Source organism: Crocodylus porosus, unplaced genomic scaffold (assembly GCF_001723895.1).
Source record: "Crocodylus porosus isolate Cpor-Errol unplaced genomic scaffold, CroPor_comp1, whole genome shotgun sequence".
Taxonomy (NCBI): domain Eukaryota; kingdom Metazoa; phylum Chordata; order Crocodylia; family Crocodylidae; genus Crocodylus; species Crocodylus porosus.
Genome location: NW_017728918.1, coordinates 37,403,727 through 37,425,021, shown reverse-complemented (window position 1 = coordinate 37,425,021; position 21,295 = coordinate 37,403,727). Strand labels below are relative to the sequence as shown.

The window sequence follows — 21,295 nt, the reverse complement described above, 5'->3', positions numbered from 1 at the left end:
CCCCAAGGGATGATGAGGTCGAACGGTCATAAACTACTACAAGAACGTTTCAGGCTGGACATAAGGAAGAACTTCTTTACTGTCCAAGCCCCCAAGGCCTGGAACAGCCTGCCATCAGAGGTTGTTCAAGCACCTACACTGAACACCTTCAAGAGCAAATTGGATGCTTATCTTGCTGGAATCCTCTGACCCCAGCTGACTTCCTGCCCTTCAGGCAGGGGGCTGAACTTGATTATCTTCCAAGGTCCCTTCCAGCCCTAATATCTATGAAATCTATGAAAAAATAAGATTCTAACAGGTCCTAAATGTGCAATCAGCCTCTTAAAAAAATTGATCAAAAAGTAAAAAAAGGCAACAAAGCAGAAAATAATCCCCAAACTAATGCCATAAATTACAAAAAGAGTTCAAGGTTAAGAGGAATATATTAAAAGGAACCCTAGAAGAACACCCATGTCAGTTATTTGACATGTAATCAAACAACAAACAATAAGTCACTAGTGATTAACATTACTGAATACTCACGCAGACCTTAAAATATGAAAGCAATTAAACTGCACAAGGCCCCTGTAGGGTAAACAGGCTGGGATTATGATCCCCTTTCTTACAGATGGGGAAAGTGATATAGAAATGGGAAGTGATCTCCCTCCAAGTCAACCTCACTGAAAACAAGAATGTTTTTTTTTTACTAGTGAACAGATGCACACAAGATAATTCCACTGAAGCTGGTATGCGTAATCAGGTGACTAAGTGTTCAGCAGTGGCACAAAACAGTGGATCACAAATTTGACACACGCTGAAGAAGAACAATAGTTAACAAGAGTGTCTGGCTTAGAAAGATTTTTGGCCACTGAGTAAGAAGGAATCTCTGAGTAATATTTATTGACCTGGCCAAGTTCTCTCTGGTCTTGAGTTGTGGTTCTTTCTTACATTTGATGACCCAGTTTAACACTAATAAACTCCAACACCTTGTGGGAACTCAATGTAGGCATATCACAACAAAGTCTTCTCTGACCCATTTATTTTTCAGCTTAGGCTTTTATTTAAACATCACCACAACGTTTCTGGCACACATATATCAGGAACAGGAAAAAGATATAAATTACTTTCACACTAACAAAAGAAGGATTACTTTAAAATTAGTCCTACTTTCCTGTCTGAATGCTTCTTTAGAGTTGTAAATAGTTTATAAGGCCTGATTCTTAGAAACAGATGACTGTGAAAATGAGTATAATAGGCCTATGGACTACATGAACTGAAAGTGGGTGATCACACATCTGAAAGAGCCACCCAAACACCACGTAAGGAATTCCTACAGTACAGAAGGAAAACCCCCACTAATCGCACACTGCTGGTTATGACATAATCACCTCTCCCTCAAACCCACACAGAAAATACTCACACAATTGCAACCCATACTAGAAAGAGACCCTAGCCTTTACAAGCCTAGTCATAAAGCAATCCCAGACTTCAAACAAGCACCAAACCTCATTAACCCCATCAGCAGAAGCAAACTTCTAAGGCCCATGCTCACTGCACAAGGGGCTGGCAGTGACCCCTCAGACCCAGCATTGCCTGCTCTAGCTGCTGTAGCATCTCCTTAGGCTGAGCCAGCCATGCGCTCAGCCCTGCCTCAGGGCAGGACCAGGCTGTGCATGGTCCCAGCACCACAGGCAGGAGGGGAAGGACGCAGTGTGTCTGGCGGAGGCCACTCTGCTGGAATCAAATTCCCCTTTTCCCTAGGGTGAGCTGAAGAGGCCCTGGCAATTGCCAGGTGTGGGCTGCAGCAACACAGGCATGATGGAGGCATAGGGAGCCCATTGCCCTGCCTGGGCCCAACAGCTGGGGGGGAGGGGGAGGGGGCGATGGGACACAGACCCACTGCATGGCTGGGAGTCTTGGTGCTGTGGCAGGATCAGGATCCCGGCACAGGAGAGGCCTGTAGACCCAGCCCCTGGAGGGGAGGGGAAGCTACAGCTCCACTGGTGGGCAGCACTTAGTGGCTCATGTCTACCCACAGCTCACTCCCTGCCAGCAGCCTGGAACCCACACAGGACTTTTAAACAGAGAAAACCAGGATACCTGATTATAACACTACAAAATTGGAAGAGGTAATTAGCCACATTAATCTAAAGTGAGGGAGAAGGCAAGGTAGATTTGCACCTCACAGACTAAATATGAGATACAGCGTAAGCTTTTGTGAACCCAAGCTCACTTCATCAGGTGCATGTCCTTACACAACACGTGATTAAGTGAGCTTGGACTCATGACTCTCTCTCTCTAATTTAGTCAAAATCATTTGATACCAAAAACATTGTCCTATTCACATACAATGATGCTCCTATAAATGTTCACAGATTTGGTAGTTTTACTTTTACATTGCAAGTTCACATGCTCCTTTAATTTTTAGTAGCTGAGCTCTAAGAATTACAGAGGAAATGTAAACAGAATTCATATATGTCCAATAATAAGCCAAGATGCAGAGTGATGGGTAGGGTATACAAAGATGAGCAGGGGGAGAACGTTCGCTAATCATGTTTTATTTGGCAGGGAACAAGTGTCTGATTACTGTTGAAAAGTATTTGCTTACTTGCATATACACAACACTATGTTAAAGTGCTGTGTCTATCCTGAACACCGCAAGGTAATACACTGGAGAGAGCTCTGTGCTACTGAACTCTTGCTACTGAGCTCAACTGTTTCTGTTGCCTGGGTTAGCTCATTTAGAGTGAGTGTTAAGTATCACCACACTGTACAGCAACACTTGGTGTAGACATACTCTAAACCTATTACTTTCTTTTATCTCCTCTTATTAGCATTATCTGCTTGTTTTATTTTGACTTTATCCTGCCTTGAATGGTTGGTAGGAGAATGCAATAGGAAATGAGCAGAGCTTTCCCAAAAAATAGGCACATTCCTAATCAGTGCTGGCTACTTTAAGGTTCGCTGCTTGAAATCAGCTAAGGAGAACAACATACTGGACTGGTTTTAATGTGGACTACTGAGAGTAACACTTTCAAAAGATATCCAGGTGATGTAGCAGTCAGAGTCCCATTTTCAAGAGGGACAGACATAACTAGAAGACTTAGCCTCCTATTGCCTTCCAATAGAAATCTCTTAGTGCTTAAGTCATTTTTGAAAATGGGACTTAAGCACCTCTGAAAAATGTATCTAGTCACTTAAGAAGGAGAAACAAATGGACTTTGCCTGTAAGTGGATTATTCCATATATGTCCACTACGAAAAAATTAATGAAAGTACAGCTTTCCCTAAAGGATGGCACTGGCAACTGAGATGGGGAGAATATAGGGCTGGCTTGACTTTATGTGGCAGTTGCTCTGTTCCGGCTCAATACAGAAACATTTGGGAACTGGCCAAGTGGGTAAGTGACAGACCACTCGTAAAAACGAGCTGCTCAAAACAGGCCACTGTGTATCCCCAGGCCTCTCTTGTGGCCTTGCTGTTGTTACAGATGCTGCAATAATGTGTAAGTATGCAGTGGACGTATCTCCTGGATCCCCTGCCAGCTGGGGCTGTTCCAACCCAGTTCAACATACTGCACTTGAATAAACTTTGGGGCTTACTGCTCTGTAGTTTATTGCTCCCAGGTGGGTGCACATTCAAATGGTGCTCCTGGGAACAATACTGGAGCAATAAGCTCCAAAGTTTATTTGTGTGCATTAATTACGCACGTAAATGCATCCAGTAATGCCTACTTTGCTCCAACAGTAGAGAGAGCAGGAATGCTAATGAGTGTCCCACCCTTTTCCATAATAAAGAAGAAAAGTTCACACTTTGGGCTTGGACATGCATTCAGTTTCTTCAGGGAGAGTCCCTGCTCTTTCTGAAGAAACCACGGGTACACAAAGTTCATAATTTTTCTCCCAGAGTAAAAAAAGTGGCCGCTGTGGATAGACAGTACTTCTACATAAGCAGCCAGTATGTTATGCTTCTTCCTCACCCTCCCCACAGAAGGAATAAAGAATATAAAAGCCATCAGATATTAGGATTTTTGCTTACTTGGCTTAATACTGACAACTACATTCTCTGCAGAATGCTGAGGTGGGAACCTGCAATTCTCTCCTTGTCCTTCACTGCTGCCATATTCAATGACTTCTACTTGTCCAAGAGGCACACTCCATTTTAATAAATACCTTTGGCCAGTTGCCACAATGCCACTACTTTCATAGGAAGACCTGGAAGACAAATAAATTAATGATTTTATGAGCTATTATAAAAATTGCTCATGTTATCAATCATTTCAATTTTTATTTTAACTTACAAAATCTACCTACATAGAAGTCTGTATCTTGTGCATAATATTTAAGAAATATACACACACACAAATGTTATAGGTGTAAGTGTCAGGCAAAGAAAAGTCCATAATGACAAACAATTTCTGAAGTGCTCAAACATTTCAGAAAACATTCTCTACTAATAGAGAACTGCTAATTAGGTAAATCATCTCTGATGGTAAATGAGTCAGCTCCCAGACAAAACTGAAATAATGATTCATGCATTACAGGCCAGAAAGAACCACTACAATCAGCCACTCTGAGCTATGGTACTTGCCACAAGACAAAGAACTTAATATTTTTTGTGGGAGCCAGAGCATACATCTAACCTTGATAAAATGTGTGAGCAAATCAAGAACCATTGAAAACTTTGGTAAATTGTTCCAATGGTTAATAAAAACTCTTAAACAGGACTTCAATTCTAGTCCAAATTTGTTATGGCTTTAAACTTTAAGACACTGCTATGCCCCTGCCTCCTAAAGCAAGGAGTCCATTATCACATAGGTCTGATGTACTGTGCTTTCATATTTTCTTTGATATGTGGAGCTCTTGGTGTCTTTCTTTATAAGGCAAGTTTTCCAGTCATTTAATCATTTCTGTAGCTCTTCTCTGAACCCACTTGATCAGCATTCTTCATGACCTAGCACCACCAGAACTGGACACAGTATTCAAGCAGCAACCATACCTATACAAAAAGCAAGGAAGCAGAGGTGAATCTAGGGGGGAGGGACTGTACTGGTAGCCCACTTTGATTCTTGGCCCATCCAAAATTTAAAACCAACTACTTGGCATGGCAGCAGAGTTTCTAGTCAGGCAGTGTTGATGAGGGAGTCAATTTACTTTGTGGTTTATTATAATTTACCTGATCCCTTCTAAACTCTTTATTCCACAGGTGTTAATAACACCCTCTTCTTTTTAATGGTCTTGATGTTCCACCAGTAAAGCTATCCTTTGTTCTGCAATTCTGCTGGCTGATAGCTGTTACTGGTAACGAAGCTCCTATTTCATGTCTCTTTAAATTGTTTTTACTCACTGCAATGAAGTTATTTGATTTTTTCTTCAGTCTTAAACTGCCTAATTATTAGCATATTGGTAAAGCTTCTAGTTTATTTTTAACTGGAATAAGATATGTTGTTTGATATGTGCTGATGCACCTCACCATGTGCATCCCCCTTTTGCATGTGCATCCCCTAAACACACCCATGAAAGGTAGTATGGGTACCTTACTCCTATTCAAACTTTCCTTGATTATACCTTCAATGCTGCCTTAGTTCTTTTGGCTACAGTGTCACATCAGCAAGCTTTATCAATAAGAGATGTATGCTTTCTTAGAGGTCACTGATAAAAAAAGTTAAGCAGAATAAGCTAAAACCAGATTCCTGCAGGACCCCACAGGAAACATACATATTTAGTTATAATTCTCAAAGTACAATTACACATTAAAAACTAGTAGTCAGCAAATTATTTAATGTGTGCTATGCTGATTCTGGATTGCTCTCATTTATTAATCAAGATACCATGTATATAAAAGTCAAAATCCCTAAAGCTGAGGCATCAAACAAATGCCTTGCAGAACCAAGTTTCAAGCCTGTAGGGCTCCTGGCCAGCCAGGTTAGGAGTGTGCCTGCCACAGAACCTGGGACTATGAGACCCCAATAGACATGCCTGTCAATGGTGGGAAGGGACAGGCAAGCAAGGACACAGCTCCATTTGTCCTAGGGCTCTTGGCCCAGGTGTGGCCACATCTCTCTCTCTCCCCCCTCCCTGGAGCTGTAGCATGCCCTGATCCCCCAACCTCCACCCCCTCTCTCCCTGCCTCAGTCCTTCCCTTCCTCCCCAGAGCTGCAGCATGCCCCAATCCTTCCCCTCTCTCCCCCTGTCCAGACCTGTAGCATGCCCCAACCCCATCCTCACCCCTTCTCTCTTTCTCTCTCCCACTTCTTCCCTCCCCAGAGCTGTAGCATGCCCTGATCCTTTCTTTCTCTCTCTCTCTCCCCTTCCTCCCTACAACCCTGTCCCTCCCTGCCTGGAGCTGTAGCACACCCCAGTCCTAATCTACATCCAGAACCTGCCAGCTCCATCTGCAGCTTATGCTATGATCCATCCAGTGCAGCAAAAACAGCCCTGGGCAGCTGCCAGCATCAGCTATGGATGCACCTAACAGATTCTGGGTGGGAACTGGGGCATCTGCATGGGTCCACATATAACATCGCTGAATCAGCTCTGGGCAGCAGCAGTCCCACCCACCCACCCTGTGAGACAAAGGCCGTCCTGCCCACTGTCCAGGACTATGTGGTGGCTGGGGCCAGAGCCACTGGCCACCAGCAGGCTGGATCCCATGAGTTGGTAGCTGCCCACCAGTGTACCAGATACAGTCAGTCGGTGGGCCCACAGGCCATATTTTTCCCACCCCTGCCTTAGCCTCACCACTGCTTGGCTTGCTGTTGGTCCTGCCACCACCAGAGCTTCTTGAACCCACCACTGCTGGGTCTGGATCTGGCCTGCAAGGAACCCTACAGTCCAGATCCAATACAGGGCAGGGACCAAGTTTAACAGCTCTGCTTTAAAGAAGTCTAAGTTTATTATATACTATATTTTTATCTGTGAGCTTACTGACTTGATCATCATATACAGGAAGACCCTTTTGGCTCTCTGCATATCCACTGCAGATCACAATTACTGATCCATTAGAGGCAATCACAAGATCCAGAAAAGGACTGCATCTAGAATGTGAATCTCTCAAAACTGCTTCCAAAACTCTTCTGCTTACTTTACCTGTTCATTGTTCAAAAGTTAGCTAAACAACTAACTTCAGCTTCAATGGCCAATTCCACCTCCTCACTAAACTGGAGGAATTACTCAAACATACCAGTGAGGCTAACTAAAGGCCAAAGGGCTTTAGCCACATGACCTTTACTGACATGAATACAATGCATGCACCAAGAACAAACCAACCAACGGCTGAACACTTAAAAAGAAAGGTATATGCTCTCCAAAATGTTCCTATTTGCTGCTTATTTTAGGAAGTCTTTCATAGTCTGAAACTGATGACATTCTGGGAATGTCTTAAAATCTGCACAATTACAGCACAAGTTTTTATTCATATTAGCAATGTTCTACCTGTTCTCACAGGTCTGAGGCTAAATTTTATTTTACTAAGTATTTATTTCCCAAAGAATGAAAATTTATATATTCCATTATCTTCTATTAGGTTTTCATAGACTAACCATCATTTTTCAAATCTACTGCATTTCAAATACCAAATCAATGTCTTTTTCCTTTCTTAATAGTTTTAAGTGACCAGTGCTGTCTTAATGCATCTTTAACACAGTACTTTTAGTTTAATTTATATAGAGAGAAAACTGTATACAGTGAAACCGTTTCATAGTGAAAAATATTAATGTATTGCAGTTTGCCAATTGCATTCTTGGTCATGGACAGTGAATTTCTGTTTAGCATGAAGGTATTATTTGGTATGAGATAATGCAGTCTAGAATAAAATAAAAGCTTCCACTCTAGATGGGTTCCCCTTGCAATCATGGGTGACGGTGGCTATAGGATTTTCCAGATCAAAGACCAGACTGTCTCTTCTGTCTCTACAAATGGAAAATCCAGCAAATAAAGGTTAGGGTGTGTTCAAGAAGTTTTATTCTGTTTCTCATGCCCTAGCCTAGAAGAATGAGATGAGTGACAGTTCTCAATAAGTCAGATTCTGTATCATCTGGTACACTGGTAACATGGATAGAAAGCAACACCAAATCAAATGGGCAGGTCACTGGGCCAGGCAGAATGAGACTCAGTTCCCAACCCCAGGTCATGACCCAAATGAGGGTCGCAGGTGTTGTAAGACTATTATGAACGTAGTCTGCGGCTATAGTTATTCCTCTGTTCCCGTATAACTCTCTGACGAGCCAAAGAAAAGGGGGGACTGTTGTATATGAATCTTGTAGGGTTAAAGCAAGGCTTTGTAATGTTAAAAGTGAGGCCATTTCTTTCTCCTTTCGCCTCCATTTCATAAAAGCGGACACAGCACTTACAAGACTGCAGGGAGGGAAAAGTGGTACTGTGTGAGGGTTATTGATAAGATACGGAACTAGCTGAATCCAGGGGAGTCTCGTCAACAGGAAAACCTTGAATGTTGGGCATGATTTGTTTTTGTTAGATAAAGAAACATCTTGAGACAAAATATAGGGGGCATGTAATTCACGAGAGTTAGACTTCGGTGTTCACGCCCACAGTGCTGCTTGATTGGATAGAATAGTGATTTAGTTAATAGATGATTGGGTATTTTTACAAGCACGAGCTAATCACGAACTAACGCTTTTGCTTTTAGAGAGTATAAAAAAAGTATAATAACTAGTAGGCAGGGTCCCTCTCTGTAGGGGCACCTCGCTCGAGCGAATAAAGATTCTGTATTTGACTTTGGATACTTGCTCTGCGTGATCATTGCCCCAGCCTAGAGCGAACTGCACGTGGCTTTAAGAGCTAATTCATAACACAGGGGTAATTCCAGCAGTGCCACACACAAAAGATGAGCCACAGCATGTGCCAGGAGCTCCCTCATCATCGCACTCCACTCCCAGCAGTGGGTCATGGAAAAAAAAGGTTGGGAACCACTGGTAAAGAACATCCTTTTTGCTTCCCCCATAAACAGCTTTCCTATACCAGTAACAAAAGAAAAGTTGTAAAAGGACATTAAGGCTAGACATTACTCCTTATTTTATCAGGTGAATATGCATCATATTAGAAGGAAATTTCAGAAAATAAATGACAAATATAAAGGGAAGATAATTCAGAAAGGGAAGATTTAGTAGAGAAATGCCTATGCAGGGGGTCGGACACGATGACCTACTAAGGTCCCTTCTGACCCTAACATCTGTGAATCTATGACCACTTCTGAATCTTCAGAATACAAGCATATGCTGATAATACTAATCTATTTTTACAAGGGTTCTCAGAGAGTCATAAATCCTAAAGTTCCTTAGATGAAACAGATAAGGTGCAAGATGCATTTTATTCTTCTTCCTATGGGCCCCTATTAATATGACTGGCATTCCAGGGGAAACCACGATACCCTCTGGTGGTCACTTAGCTCATTTCCTGCTCTGGCTCTAGGTACCCTCCTTTCAATACCACCTGCTATGCCTTGATGTTCTTAGCAAAGCTTGGAAAGAGAGGCTTCCTCAGGGCCCTAGAGCAGCTCCATCCTGCCTTCCTGCCAGCAGATCCCCATAAACCCTGCTGGACTCATTCCAACCCTTGCACTTAGTTGGTCCTCCAGACATGTGCGCGCCCCAGGACAACTGTTCACAGCCTCTGACCACCTCTTATAGCCGTGCCTAAGGCTCACAGGTGTTAGCAGTTAATCAATTCAGACCCTCAGCCCCCAGTCTCATTCCATTTTGCACTGAGTCTCTATGCCCTTGTCAGTCATTGCCCCCCTGTAGCAATGAGCTACTAGGCCCCTGGCTCTAATCTCTACCCCTCTCCGGCTGAGGACCCCTGGCCCTGGTTCCACCTCTCTCAGCATTGGGCCCTTAACCCTATCTCTGCCTTTCCTCAGGCTCTGAGTACCTGACCCTGCCTCTACCTTTCTCTCTCTCCCTTTCAGCCTCCCTCACTCTGACCTCTCTCTCTCTCTGGCACTTCTGGGACCTCCTGACTTCTCATAGACCAAGCCTGGTCCACCAGTTTCATCCACAAAACCAAACATAAGCACCCAAGCTGCAATATAAAATCCTTAGCTCATTAGCTGCATCCAAAAACCACCTTCATCCTGCATCATCACTCCCTGCAAGGTCTCAGTTTATTACTGTCCAATTCCCATTTGTACCAAGACCTCACTGAGTGTTGCAGCTGCAGCCCTCTCCCTGAATAGCTCTTCCCTCTGCAGCTTCTGGAGCCAGACTGACTGCTCTGGCTCCAGTCCTGGCCTACATTTTGCTCAAGCCCTGCCCATTCCCTGCAAGTGGCTTGCTAGCCCTGGCAGAGCTGCTTCTCTCCCCTTCTAATGGGCAGCTTCTTGTTGCTATCCTGGCTCGTATAGCAGTGGCTCTGTCCTATCATACTATTGCTGTGCAACTAGCACAGCAATAGGCACTCAGCTTCTAGCCTCTGGCTGCCTATTCCTTTGCCGTTAAACCTTTTTGGCTGCCTGAGCACTGTTTACTACTGTTTTCCCCTTTTAAAGAAAGAAGACCTGGAGGCTCCCTGTTACACCCTGCTGTCCAATGTTAAGGGTGAGTTCATGATTCCATCTTCGTTATCTTGGAGTACCCAGATGAATTTCATCCAAGGGTACTGAAGGAAATAGCAGAGGAGATCTTGGAGCCTTTAACAAGGATATTCATGAAGTCATGGGAGACAAGCGAGGTACCAGAGGAAAAGGGCCAATGCAGTGTACATCTTTAAAAAAGGCAAAATGGAAGATCCAGGGAAATACAGGCCAGTTGTTTTCCACTCTAAACCCAGTAAGCTACTGGCATACATTCTAAGGAAGTCCATTTGCAGGCATCTGTAATTTGTTGGGTTAGATGAAGGCGCTTGGTGGGCCGGATCCAGCCTGTGGGCCATATTTTGCCCACACCTGTTCCCATGATTCTGGGCTCTGCTGGTTGCTGCATGGGGTTGAGAGGGAATCCTCCTCTCTCCCTGCTATATGTATCAAGTTTTTTTCCTTCCTTAGAGGAACTGGCTGTTGGCTGCAGGCAATGCTGGGTATTTTGATGGGGGCATGCCAATGCTTCTGCTGGGACTTAAACCCAGAGGTTCCTGGCTAGGGGGTCTTACCCCTCTGCTCAGAGTTAGACCAATCACCATATTTGGGCACTGGAAGGAATTTTACCACATGGTCAGATTGGTACATATTCTAGGGGCTTCTGCTTACCCCTGTAGAAGGGGGCTGAAGCCTTCTTCCTGGGATCTCCTGAGCATATATCAACCACCTTTGCACAGCAGGGCATTGGCTGCTGTGGTCCCTCTGTTTTACCTGTGGCAAGTTAGGGTGATATATTTGGGTTCACCGTTTAGTTTTGCTAACAGCTTTGATGATGAAGCTGTATAGGACAGTTTAGATAGGGATGATCTTGCCTCAGGCAGGGAGTTGAACTAAATGACCTTTTGAGGTCTCTTCTAGCTCTTCTTTACGATTCTATGAAAGGCAACATGTTCCCCCATTCCCTGCCCAGTTCCCCAAAGGAAAGAGGGCAACAGTCTGAAATTCCTCATTTTCCTGCTTCCCCAAGCAACAGCTTACTGCTTTTTTTCACCCAGTCTGGATAGGTAGCTCAAAGCAATCAAAAAGTAATTTGCTTTCTGTAGGAAATGTACATCTCCATCAGGATTTGTGAGGAAATAGTATGCCGAGGAAGCTTCACAGTCAGGGTGGCCAGGAGCTGGCACCAACTTTCAGGGGAAGTAGTGCTTGCTCAAAAGGAGGCTAGATAGACACCTTGCTGGGGTTGTTTGACCCCAGTACTCTTTCCTGCCCATGGCAGGGGGTCGGACTTGATGATCTGCTCGGGTCCCTTCTGACCCTACCAACTATGAAACTATGAAGCTCCCTTTGGAAGGAAATAGGTTAATACCCATTTTGCTTTGTTTTGTCTATTTCTTTGTATTTACTTGATCAGACCCATCGTATACAGGACAAAAGAGACTCTAAAAGAAAATGTTTATCTGAAGCAAAGATTACCTGAAGTATGGACGTTAAAAGTAATTAATAATAAGAGCATGAGAGAGTTCAGACACATCCAAGCAACTACCAGTTTAACAATTATCATGAGTAGAAAGAAGTCCATGTACAAGCAGCATAACTGATTTATACCACTGGCAGTGATACAAAAATAAATAAAAATATCCTAAAATATGTGCTCTCTCAGCCAAACCTTCTGGGCTAGATGCAGAACAGATCAAAATAATGTTCTTATGTGGACTTAAAACTTGTTGAAAAATCTATGAAAAACCCTAGTTCTGGACACCCTGCAACTACAGATCTGGATGCATGACCCAGATGTACAATAACATTTACTGCAGGGCAAAAGTGAGTGATGCTTTACTACATGTCATCTGCTCTGCAATAACTGTCCATGTACACACTCTTACCCTCTAGTGAATGGAAACTGACCCACAGTAACTTAGCCTAGCAAAGCACTGAGAACTAAATTACTGTAGTTCAGCTACCCTTACTGCAAGGTAAGAGCATTCACAAAGGCGGTTACCATGGAACAGCTGATGTTCAGTAAAGCCCCATCCCTTTTATCCAGCATAAATTGTTTCTATGTCTACGTCCTACAATGCACAGCAGTAGGAGGTGGGCAGCCCTTTCACTGAAGTGAATAAAGCTTTTCTAAACACATTATTATGGAAAAGGTGTGGGTTGAAAAGACAAGCCCTAATCCCAACTGCTAGAGAAAAAATAACCAAGTTTTCATGAAATGAGGTTTTGTGTTTTAACAAATCCCTATCACATGCATGCATCAAAATTACCATCCCCAACTAGGCTGGGGAAGCCCACAGGAAGAGGAACACTGTTTGACAATTGTATCAGATGCCTTATTCAGGAACTTGAAACTCAGTGAGGGTCCTTTCACATGTGAAAGAAAAACAAGCCACATTTTGCCACATTAGTAACAGTTACAAAGAATCCAGGCCATGATGTCATGGAACAGAATAATATAAGCAAAAAAAAGTAATCCTGCAATGAATCACAAAAAATATCCAGGTGTGACCAAAGGACTGAATAAAAGGGGAAGAAAAATAATAACATTTCCTAGTTAATAGGAAACCAGCTTGTGATCTTCCTAAACAGGAATGGGGATTCACTTACAGATACAAATCGAGACTTAGCACTTGCAACATTGTCTAATAGGTAATGAATTATCTAATATAGTCACACTTCAGTAACATACTGTATACACCAACTGTTCTCACATTAAACCTTAGGGAAGCTGCTATTAGAAAAAGGGTTAACGGCCCACATATTCTCTCTTAGCATTTACAAACACAAGAAAAAAAATATTTACAGTACAACCAAGATACTAAAATGTGTGAACACCCAGCACACAGGAAAGTGATAGGCTGATACTAATAATAGCTAACAACAGTAGAAGAAAACATGCAAAGATGTTTTTCTCTAAGAACATGAGTCTTAATCCCTTTAGGTTTGAAGGGTGAATTCTCTCCACACTGAAGTCAATGGGAGCACTGATACCAACTGCAATGCCATGTTTTCACCCCAGATTTGATTTTCCCCCCACAGATTGTGTCAATTTTAGCTGTGTGTGTATGCGAGAAAGTGCGTTCATATGCACACAAAAACTGATTTCGCACTTAGCTCATCACATTCACCTATAACCTAAAACAAGGTAAATATTCCCAAGTCTTCAAAAATAAAACGGTATTCAAGATCACCTAAAAGTTAATAAATACTGGTATGTGCAGACCATACAATTTGCTACGATCTGTAATTCTCATTGATTGTTTTCAAGAGTGTAAACTGAGCCTTACCGTGCACTGACTGTTGCACACATCAGTACATCATTCAACATGAAGAGTCGTCGTTCTTTGGTTTTGATAATTTCTCCCTTGTCATTGTAAACTGTTTCTATCATATCATCAGTCCGTATGAGGTATCTGTTTCCACTGCTGAGTAACTAGGGTTCAAAAAACATCAATATAGTTAATATAGATAACATCCATCATCCAGTATGAAAACGAATAAAATACAATGGGATACCCCATTCTATACTGTTAAGCACATTCAAATGTAATGTAAGGATGTGGGTTGACTATCTTTTGTGTCTCATTGAGGATCAAGCTCTAAACTCCCTTTACAACATTCTGATAATGTAAAGGGGCTTTAAGATGAAACATACACCTACTCTGAGGACTTTTTATGCTGCTATAAATCCTTGAGTGTATGAACATAAATTTCTACAACTGCTTTCTCCCCTCTTCTAGTCTGGCCCATTCACATTACTCCATGGTTCCAACTCTCCCCAAGGAGGCAAGTATGGGCAGGAGGGTATGGATTACTGGCCACCTTCTTTGCCTGCACTTGTCCACAGAGCTGACTGACTACTGATAAAAACATATAGTTAGGGACCTACCAAATTCACAGTGGAAGTGGGCTGTGCGGCATCTCCTTTAACCTTTCAGGATTCCCCGCAAACCTCCCTATCTTCCCTGCCCATTGCTGATTGGCGCTGGTGGCCCTGCTACTTGCTGCTGGCTCGCTCAGAGGCAAGAACAGTGCTATATTTAAAACCGTGGTTTTCACCTCCCTGCCAATCAGGAGAGAGTGGTGGGCCCCTCTGCCAATCAGGGGGCATGCAGGGGAACTACACGATTAAAGGAGCTGCTGTGCCACCCACTTCCCCCATAAATTTGGTATGTCCATAGTGCTCACGGTACATGAGAAACTGCCATTATGAGATGCGATGGCACCTAGAGCTCCCACTGGTGTGGTGTGGCATAGCACAGCACCCAAACAGGTGCCAGTACCTAAAACATAAAAATCTTTCTCTTTCTATTTTAACCCCCTCAGCTACTTGTAGACAATCACCATGTTGCTACTTAGACAAACCAGAGTATAGTTTATGGTATAAATGCATAGGGGGCAAAGATAAAAGTCTTAAATCATCCCTGTACCTCCAGCATCCCCAGAACTGAAAGCAGTCTCACAGGCGCAGTCCTGCCTGTGTTGCGAGTACAGTGGATCACGTTAAACCAACCAGATAAAAAAGTTTTAAAAAAGTGCACCTACAATGATTCCAATTATAATTTATTAATCAGCACCATCTTTCTGAAATAGATTTCAGTGCTGCATAATGCCTAGAAATGCTCATGCTTTGGTTGTATGCTCTAAAACAGAGGTTTTCAACCTTTTTTGGTCAAGGTACCCCCGATGGCCAGTCAAGAAGTGGAGAGTCCCCCAGAGGCCAGTTGACAAGTGCAGCCAGTCAAAGGGAGGGGTGGGGTGCCACTGGCGAAACTGGAAGTGCCACCGTCTTCTTGGCCCACTGCCATGTACCCCCTGGGGCCTTCCACCAGGGGTACCTGTACCCTCAGTTGAAAACCCCTGCTCTAGAAGATGGAGAAGACTTGATACCTCATTTTAGAAAATTACTTAGACATCATTCAGTATTTCATCCTTTGAATAAGTCTAGGAAGTAGGAGTATAGATCTGTATATGTGCATGTGTATAGCCTTCTGGTTATTTCATACTTCATTTTCTAGAAGGAACACAGGTATTTGCACAGTAAAACAGGCATGAAACTATATACAATGAAGTTGGTAGCTCAAACATGAATTCATGATTAAAGCCAAAAAGGTTGTTCATGCATCCATTCCTTTTAAGTCCCTCTCACAGTTCTCTTGAAAATATTTATTTTACCACCCAAAAAATTGAGTAGTACAGGCAGATTTAATACAGAAAAGTTATTGGATACATCTGTTGGCATACTGGAACTACCTTGTCATTAAAGGGAAGTAGTAGTTCATTGCACTGCATATAGGATCAAATCCTGGACCACAAACAAGTCAAACCAGATTGTTCTTGTGAGAATGATCTATGTAAGGATTTTCTATGGACACGGCATTCTTCCCCAGTGTTCCTATGTAACACCAGTGCAGTTGCTGGTACCATTCATGAAGTAGCAAAATTTTAGCCAGTAGATACATAGCTAGAAAAAGATGTTGCCAAATAAAGTGGATCAACCCTGCCTGTGTATGTCAAGGATATGCTCTGGCGCAGCTGATCCACTTCATTGGGCAAAACACATGGTGCCCATGGTCTTGCTTGTTAATCTAGAGGGACAAGGGGGGATGTGTTGCCTGTTTACAAAAGCACATCACTGACAATTTCCAGGCTTGAGAGGCCCAGTCCCACATGCTCCAGGAATTCACGTCCAGCACTGGGACCCCCTAAGAACACCTGCCCAGCCCTGCCTCTTCCAGAAACGTGTACCTGGCAGTCTCCAAGACTGGGCTCCTGGGGCACCTGCCTGGCTTTCCCCACGTGCAGAGACGCACCCCGCCAATTTCTGGGACACATGTGGAAGCAGGAAAGGTTGAGGTTCGCTGTTTCCAGAGAATTGCCCTAGAAATTACTGGAAGTGCATCTATGTAGACAGCTAATAGGCAACCCCAGCCCTGAGACTGTACTACAGTGGACTGATTTTCCCCATTCCCAGGGGCCTACTGCCAGCAATCTCAGAGGAGAGTCTCTGGAAGTGGGGAACCCTGACTTCCCCTGCTTCCACAGATGCACCCCAGAGATTATTGGGTGTGCATCTCTATACATGGGGACAGCCAGGCTTGAGGAGCCCAATTCTGCACAGGGAATTCACAGACCATGAAGGACTGGGACCCTCAAGCCCAGAGAACACCTGCCTAGGGTAACAGGAGAGTATGATGTTCTCGCCCATCATAACGCAAATAGAAGTCCACTGCAATAAAGCTGCACTGTTTATTACTACCTTTTCTCACAGCCACATTGTGGCTGGCATAACAAAAGGTATGGATATCTATCTGCTGCCATGAATTTTTTTATGGCAGCCCAAAGGCGACAAAAGGCAAAGCCTGTTTCTACCCCACTTTCTCAAAAAGGTGCCCTGCATCGGACCCTATGCTGTTGCCAGTATTACTTCTATGCTACTGAGAAGACACACCAGCCAAACCACCACAGAAAGGGCTGCAGCCCCCTACTCTGTGTAGCCATTCCATATTTTGCTTGGGGGGAGGGAAGTAAAAGGGAATTAACAATATATTAAACTCCTGAATTTTCTTTCCAAACCTTATTCAGATAGCGTTCGTTCATGGCTTTTGCTATTTGTTTTATTTCACAGCGCTGATCTGCATCCCTTTTCCTCTCATTTAATTTCTCTGCCAACGTTTCCAGCTCAGTAAGAGCCATCTGTAGAGGCAGCCTGTCAGGATGTCCTTTAGTAGTATTCTTTAACATATCCTGGTGGGGAGGGGAGAGGGAAAAAAAAAGTGCAGATTTGATATCTTACATAGGTTACAGATGATGTATATGTCTCTAAACTTTTGTGTAAAGATATTCCAATATTTCTTAGATGCATAAGACAATGGCTATTAAGCATAAGACCAATGCTATTAATGACTTCTTACAAAATACAAACCCATTAGAATCTTCAGCAAATTGGATCATTATTTTGGCAGAATGTTCTTCAAAAAAAAATTGGCCTATGAAACTGAACAGCTTATTTGTAGGAAGTGGATAAGGAAGAGCTTTTAAAATACAGAAAAATATCAGACACAAACAGTATTAAAATACTTTGAAATCAGCATACATTCCAATAACTACGACATCTGCTGGGAAGCTACCGCAGCAGTTCACAGGAAGTCCGTCAGGTTTTTGGGTTGTGTAAGGGATAACTTTTTGGTATGGTGGTGAGGAGGCCATCTCCTCAGCTTTTCTCGATTTGCTGCTCGCTAACAGGGAGGAATTGATTGAGAATGTGTAGGTTGAAGGTATTTTGGATGACAGAGACCATAAAATGTCAGAGCTCAAGTTCCTAAGAAAAGAAAGGAGAGCAGCAGAATAAAGAAAACGGATTTCAGAAGAAGTAGACGTTAACAAACTCAGGGATCTGATAGGCAGGATCCCGAGAGGCAAATTGGGGCGGGGAGTCCAGGGTAGCTGGCTCTACTTTAAGACAGCCTTATTACAGTGCAGGAGAAAATCATCCTGACATGAAAAAAGAATAGGAAATATAACAGGAAGCTGGACTGGATAAGCACGGAACTCTTCAATGAATTGGAACCCCAGGAAACATCTTATGAATGGTAGAAACCTAACCATATTATTAGGGAAAAGTATAAGAGTATTGCATGCATGGGCATACAGGAAGAAAATCAGGAAGACTAAGGCATGATTTCAGATGCAACAGGCAATGGACATGAAAGGCAATTAAAAGGGATTTTACAGGTATGTCAGGAGTAAGAGAAAAACTGATGATATTGTTACGTGTTATCTTTCCCACATGTGAAATGCTCTTATGATGGGAGAATCAAAATATTAAGGCAGGAAAAGACTAGCTAAGTGCCCACCGAGTGTCTCAAAGTTATGTCTCTTGACTCTTTTCAGAGGGTGATTATCTCCAGCCAAGTTTAAGCAACTCATGCTGAAGTAACATTGGTCTGCTCCATGGAGCCAATACCAGCAATTTGCAGTTCCACAGAATCAGGATATGTACACCACTCTCAGCCTCTCCTTCCCACACAGACAATCATTCATCCAGACATCTACTGTTCACCAAGTTCTTCATGTACTCCCCTGATGAAGCGGTATGCCGCTACCAAGTCCCCTCTCAGCCTTCTCTTCTGTAGGCTAAAGAGGCCCAAGTCCCTCAGCCTCTCCTCATTTGGCTTGTCTTGCAAGTCCTTGATCATCTCTTCTCTGGACCCACTCAAGTTTTTTCACATCCTTGTTGAAGTGTGACGCCCAGAACTGGACGTAGTACCTCCAGCTGTGGTCTCACCACTGCAGAGTACAGTGGAAGTATCACTTCCTTAGTTTTGCATGAGATGGTTAGTTCATGACAGTGTGTTGTTTGCCGTGCTGGCCACAGCATCACACTGCTGGCTTATGTTCATGCAATGGTTGATCACTACCCCTAGGTCCCTTTCAGTCATTGCACAAGTCAAATTGTTGCCACCAAGCCTGTAGGTATGTTGGGAATTGTTTGCCCCTAGACAGAGCACATTACGCTTCTGAGTGTTGAACTTCATCTGGTTCCGGACTGCCCAACTCTCCAGCCTGTCCAGGTCTGCCTGTATCAGCAAACCTATCTTCTGGCATGGCCACGCTGCCCTATAACTCGGTGTCTTCTGCAAACTTGGCCAGTGAGCTTTTCACCCCCACATCCAAATCATTGATAAAGATGTTGAAAAGCACCAGTCCAAGCACAGACCCCTAAGGAACACCACTAGCCATTTCATGAGAACTCTTTGGGTCCTACCATGCAGCCAGTTTTCTACCCACTGAACTGTTGAGCCATTGAGCTCATGGGACAGAACTACTGTATACACAGACTAAAGAATTACTGGCTAGGGTGCAGTACTAAAGAAAAATACCTAAGGGTCATAATGGACCATAGGCTAAATATGGGCCAACAGTATTTTGCTCTTGTTGCAAAAAAGAGACCAACAACATACTTGGATATTTTTAAGAGAAGTTAGACAGACATGTGATTAGGTTGGTTTATTCATGGACTAACCTGCCTTTAAAAGCAGGGTGGATTAAATGACCTCCTTAGGTCCCTTCTAACCTCATTATCTTACGCTTTTAATATGATTTTAACATATTTTCATACATGCAATTGTAATAAAACAGTCTCAAATATAATATATATTTTTAGCCAATTCTAAAACAATTTATAGTATACCACCAGTTGCCTTAACAGCAACATTTTTTTTAACTTGTAACTGCTGTTATCATTAATAGACTTTTCTTTTTAAGCTTTATTTAATACAGCTCTGCATCTCTACTCAGTACAGTGTTACATTTAGTAACTGTTGGTATTGTATACTATTTTTTTCAATGTTTTTTAATACAATACCATACCTCTCCTCTTGAATTTGATATTACAACTTATATTGGTTTCACTTATATGAACAAACTGAATGATCTAAAGGACTTTTCAGCAGCCGGGCTCCAAAAGGGCCAGGAAAATGGAAGATTTAGTAGTGCATCTTTATTTTCATTATTATAAACTCACTAACATGTTGACAGTCTTTGCACTGTCACTGCAAAGGAAGAAATAGTACCTGTTCCTAAAGACTGCCATAATTTCCAACTCTTTCCAAATGTAAGGTGTACATTTGAACTATTTGGATTGAATATTTTCCTTTGACCACGATTTCCACACATCTCTATGTATGTATGATTATTTCTTACCCCACTGTTCCCTGTCTATTCCACTCCATCAACAATGCTAGCCCTATCTGTCCACTTGTGAATTCTCTCCCAGTACCATCTTTGCTTTTTTTATTCTACCCTTTATGTGGTGTCATCCTCAAACTAGTTTCCTTCTGTGACAGCTACAACAAAATGTGAAATTGATAACAGCTAGTGTGACAGAATTGGAGCTGCTCTGTAAATGTGGAATGTTGGCTTCATTATTGAGATGCTCAGTAGATGAATATATTGAATCAGTTTAATAAGTAACTGGAAAGAAAGCTAAGCTGGAAAAAAAAACAGAATGATTCAAGAAAGTCGATTTGCTGCAATCACTCAAGAGTTATTAAGAGACAATGCCAGGACAGGAAATGGTCTGTAAACCACACAAACAAAAGAATTACAATAGTTTAAAAAGGAATACTCTCTCAAAAGTAGGGAGCTATGTAAAGGATGTATACAAAGACAGAGAAATCTGGGTTATCCGAAGAAGGCTAGCCTGCTTGGCCAGCAATCAACTGATAATAAGATGGACGTGAGAATGAATTATTGTTTTAAAATCCATTTGTAATAAATATTTGCTCCTAATGCAAAAAAATCCTCCTTTTGGTTAAGGATGCTGGTTACAATCCATACACGACTGATTACAGTTGCTTGACAGGAAGAACTGCAGGTGCTAAACCCAAGTGGTAAGCATGAAGCATCATCAATGTGTGGGAATGACAAAATTTTACCTGATAGGTAAACAACTAGGCTTAGCACCTGAAGGGATGCACTTACGGTGAGACTGCACCTTGCACTTAGCTCTTAAGAGTGCTTAAAATTTGAAAGCTTGCACATTCAGGCTTATTAACTAGTGCTAAGTACCTTTCAGTCACTTCACCGGAGGATTATCACTGATTGGCGTTACTTAGCTAGTTTTAAGTGAATTTCTGACCATTCCACTTACATAAAACAACCCATTTGGAATCCCAAAGCATCCCAGGATGCACCATTCCCAGCCTTTCCCTCTCTCCTGCTCCAAGGACAAACTTTTCACCCTCCTGAACTGTTGAGCAGCAGGTGAGCCCCAGAAGGAG

The 21,295-nt window shown here is 42.7% G+C and overlaps 1 protein-coding gene across 6 annotated transcripts in view; it reads right to left on the bottom strand.

Annotated features, from left to right (window-relative positions):
* Window positions 1-21,295, bottom strand: part of ARHGEF10 (Rho guanine nucleotide exchange factor 10) — a 210,684-nt gene that overhangs the window by 104,133 nt on the left and 85,256 nt on the right. For all 6 annotated transcript variants that reach the window (XM_019537490.1, XM_019537494.1, XM_019537493.1 and 3 more), the window contains 3 exons: window positions 17,088-17,258; window positions 13,799-13,944; window positions 4,017-4,192 (listed from right to left, as the gene is read on the bottom strand). In XM_019537490.1, coding sequence (XP_019393035.1) covers window positions 4,017-4,192; window positions 13,799-13,944; window positions 17,088-17,258 — 493 coding nt within the window. The remainder of the gene's footprint in view (window positions 1-4,016; window positions 4,193-13,798; window positions 13,945-17,087; window positions 17,259-21,295) is intronic.